At 37.4% G+C, this 3,504-nt stretch overlaps 1 protein-coding gene across 1 annotated transcript in view; it reads right to left on the reverse strand.

Annotated features, from left to right (window-relative positions):
* Positions 1-1,719, reverse strand: part of CBG05888 — a gene marked incomplete at both ends in the record, with an annotated part of 3,590 nt that extends 1,871 nt beyond the window's left edge. The window contains 2 exons of the mRNA XM_002633130.1: positions 1,357-1,493; positions 1,545-1,719. Coding sequence (XP_002633176.1) covers positions 1,357-1,493; positions 1,545-1,719 — 312 coding nt within the window. The remainder of the gene's footprint in view (positions 1-1,356; positions 1,494-1,544) is intronic.
* Positions 1,720-3,504: the final 1,785 nt, after the last annotated feature.

Raw genomic sequence — 3,504 nt, forward strand, 5'->3', positions numbered from 1 at the left:
CATTTCCAATCCTCCTGCATATCCAGATGCCCTCGCTTTATATTGAAATAAAGAGTTCATGTGATTGAATGTGAAGCAATTCCCCAGCACTTTGTCATTCCACATTATAAAGTTTGAACTGAAATATCCAAAGTTATTTTGGGTGTAATCTTATCATATCAACTTCAAATCTATCAACTGCTGTTCATATGCAACCCATAAGAACATATCTTCGGCAGTCCACGACAGACTTTCTCTCACTTCCTGACTATATCCTCCAATCAGAAATGGAACGATATCACGACCCAGCGTTGGATCATTTGTTAATTCTTGTGCCATCTGTGAATAAAAACACTGAAGTAAATCATTATCTGATCTCGCCTCACCTCATCCAGTTCATCTGGTCCCAAGTTTCCGTAACTTGCGTTCAAAATCTGGTAGATGATCTTATCTGAAATCAAACCCTTAGTTCTTTACACTTGGTTCCAGTTTTCTCACTGAATAGACAAGATTTTCCAAACATATTCGGCCCACAAACACAATAATAACTTCCATCTGTGTTCACACAAGTGGCATCGGGATCTTTCGTTTTACAGAGAGTTGTATTTTCGGCACACTCATCAACATCTGAAATTCAAGAGGTATTTTTTGAAAGGTTTTTGAAAAAATCAAATAGCGTTCACCTGTCGTGCAGTTGGTTCCATTCCATTACGGTGTGCAAGTACAGCTACGGCTATTCGGAGGTCAGAGAATATGTATACGTACTCCAGTCTCAAACTATGAGTATCTTCAGATATCACTCTCACCCAAATAAGCGTATTTGAATTGTTTCACTAGGTACAGCATCGGTATGCCTACCGATTTTGTACCTCGTGGCACAATTCAAATAATAATTGAATTTGGCGTGACCACTTTTCCCTTTAAAAAAGTACAAAATCGGGAGACAAACCGATTCTGTACCTGTAGAAGGAAAGAAGGCACAGAGCAACAAGAAGTTCAAAATGCAGGAAGATTGGTTGTCACCCGGATTTGAGCAAACTACTACCACTGTCCCAACTGTCCACACTGTCCAATTTTAATTTGTCCACCTTTTTTTGTTCAAGGTCATTTTCAGATCCATCAAATAAACACTTTGCGAAACTGGACGAAATCTGTGGAATAGACAAACTTTTCGAAAAACGTTTGTTCTTTCTGTTAACTCTGTTCTTTTTGTACATAAAATTTGAGAAATTTCGGTTTTCAGAAATGAGAAAAAATTCTTCAAATTTCTACCGTCTTATATTATTAAAAGGAACCGAGATTAGTTTAAAAGCTAAGGAGCAATTAAATTAGAGGTTTAACGGCATTTAAAAAGGCATCACGCTCCCAAATTCTCACCTCAAAATTCCTTATATCCCTTCTGATTTCGGTGAGATTCCTTCTCAACTTGACATCGACTACGACGGGTTTCGAACAACTTTGCTTCTCCATTTCACTCTTTTCTTCACTTTCTTTGGCTAAATTGTCCGCGGCTACTGTAACATCATATGTCAAAAATGAAACCGCTCAAAATAAATAAAACGAACTTTTTTGAGCAAGTCTCTCACTCAATTTCAGAGCTTGTGCTTTCACAGATCCACGCTTCAAGGACTTGTAGCTGCCTCCTGTAGTCCCAATACACATATCATCCTGAGTTGTCAACACTTTCAGAACACCTTCTGCTTGAGAGGATGCTCCTTCTGAAATTGGGAAATATAGGGAAAATGAATATCCAGCTCACCTGTTTTAGCAAATTCCTCCTCACAATCTCTGCAAGTGTTGACAGTTCGATTGTCCTACTTCTTCCATTTGCAAAGTATCGTCTTCTTTTACTCCTAGATCCATTATTCTCTGTAGGAGGTGTAGTTGTTGGTGCAGCTGTCCTAGCCATGAAATCTCTGGAGAAAAAAAGGAAAGATTGTGTGTCGGATTGGTGAAAAATGTCCAAATGACTTCGGATAGATAAATGTAAACACGTGCGGAAAACATGATCAAAAACTTGAGAGTCGTCTAAAGAGCTGTGCGGCGCGACGCGGTGGCGGCGGCAACTCATTTTCCAGAGAGGTCATCTTGAGAGGGTGGCTCCGCCGACAAATTATGTGACGAACCGGATGTGCTCAAAGGATTTGGAGAATAAAGACAGGAAGATATGACAAGTTGCGGGTGTAAGGACACTCGAAAAAAAAGAGATTGAGTGGATATCTGATTTCTGATTGATGAAGATTTGTCTCAATTGAATATTAGGGGGTTGGAAAGTGAAATAACCGTAAAACCTATAATTTGAAGGAGTTCCTAACTTTTAACTTTCAGTCCTTTTCGTTCGGTTCCTGTCAAAGATATCGGAAAGATGTCAACTGATAAATTGTTTGTCATAAGATCAGGAGTGTTTTGTCTGTTGACATACTTTTTAAATATTGCATGGGAATTTAGATAATTGAGCTCAGACTGGAAAGTGGGCGGTCTTCTATTATAGGTTTTATGGTTTATAAATTCTAAAAAACATCAACGGGATAGTATTTTAAGAATTACTTTATTTATTGTGTGTTGTACGGTGCCTTATATCTTCTAGAGTCTGTGAATAACTTATTCGAAAGAGAGTTTGCTTGACATATGAAGAATTAAAAATTCAGGAAAATCACGGTCTTCTGAAAAAGGAACTGATTGTGTAAAGTTTCCATTCTGACGAGACAAATTTTCAACAGTGAAAAACTAGTTTTTGACATGGTTATTATGAAATTAAGGCTATTTTCGAAAACTTAACAATACGATAAGCCTCATAAATTATTTTAAGTGCTACTTTACATGTTTGTTTTAAGCTGCTCTCTAGGGTTAATAATTTTTTCATATATAAATCCCATACTCTATTTCCCCTTGTACGTATTCTACTTCAAACGGAGATTAACCAGGTCAATAACATCATTTTCCACCTCATTTCACTCGAGACTCTTTTTTTTGCAACTGGCGTGAACAGTTTACCCGAAATCTTCTGTGAAATCCGATGAGTGTACTTAAGCGACATAAATGAAAAGTTTCGGCATAAAAAAGAGAGGGTGCGAGTTCACGAATTTGCAAGCAAAAAGAAGAAACAAGTGGACTGTTGCTGTCTAGGACAAGAGTCTCGTCTACTTTGAGAAAAGAGTTTTTTAAAGTTTTTAGTGGGACTTTATTCTTAAATGTGAGCTTTGACATAGTACAGTAGTCCGAACAATGGCTATTACAGTTCAGTAAAATTAGAGAAAACGTGTTTAAGATAGTTGTTTATTCCCTACCAGCAAGCTGGTGCGCCTTCGACGCGATTCAATCTAGTTTTTCAAATTTTCGTAGCTTCGTTTCTCACTTTTTCTAAATAAAAGGGTCACGTAAATATATATGTATTTTTCAATTTTTTCAAAAGTCCACAGACGGACACGAGGACGGACAGACGCCTCTAGCGTTTTTTTAAATAAGGAAGATGATGTTCATAACTTTAGGAATACAGTTCAAAATTTAGTGTCTGGTTGTGTCTGA

The sequence above is a fragment of the Caenorhabditis briggsae genome (genome assembly GCF_000004555.2).
Source record: "Caenorhabditis briggsae complete genome, chrIV, whole genome shotgun sequence".
NCBI classification, from domain to species: Eukaryota; Metazoa; Nematoda; class Chromadorea; order Rhabditida; family Rhabditidae; genus Caenorhabditis; species Caenorhabditis briggsae.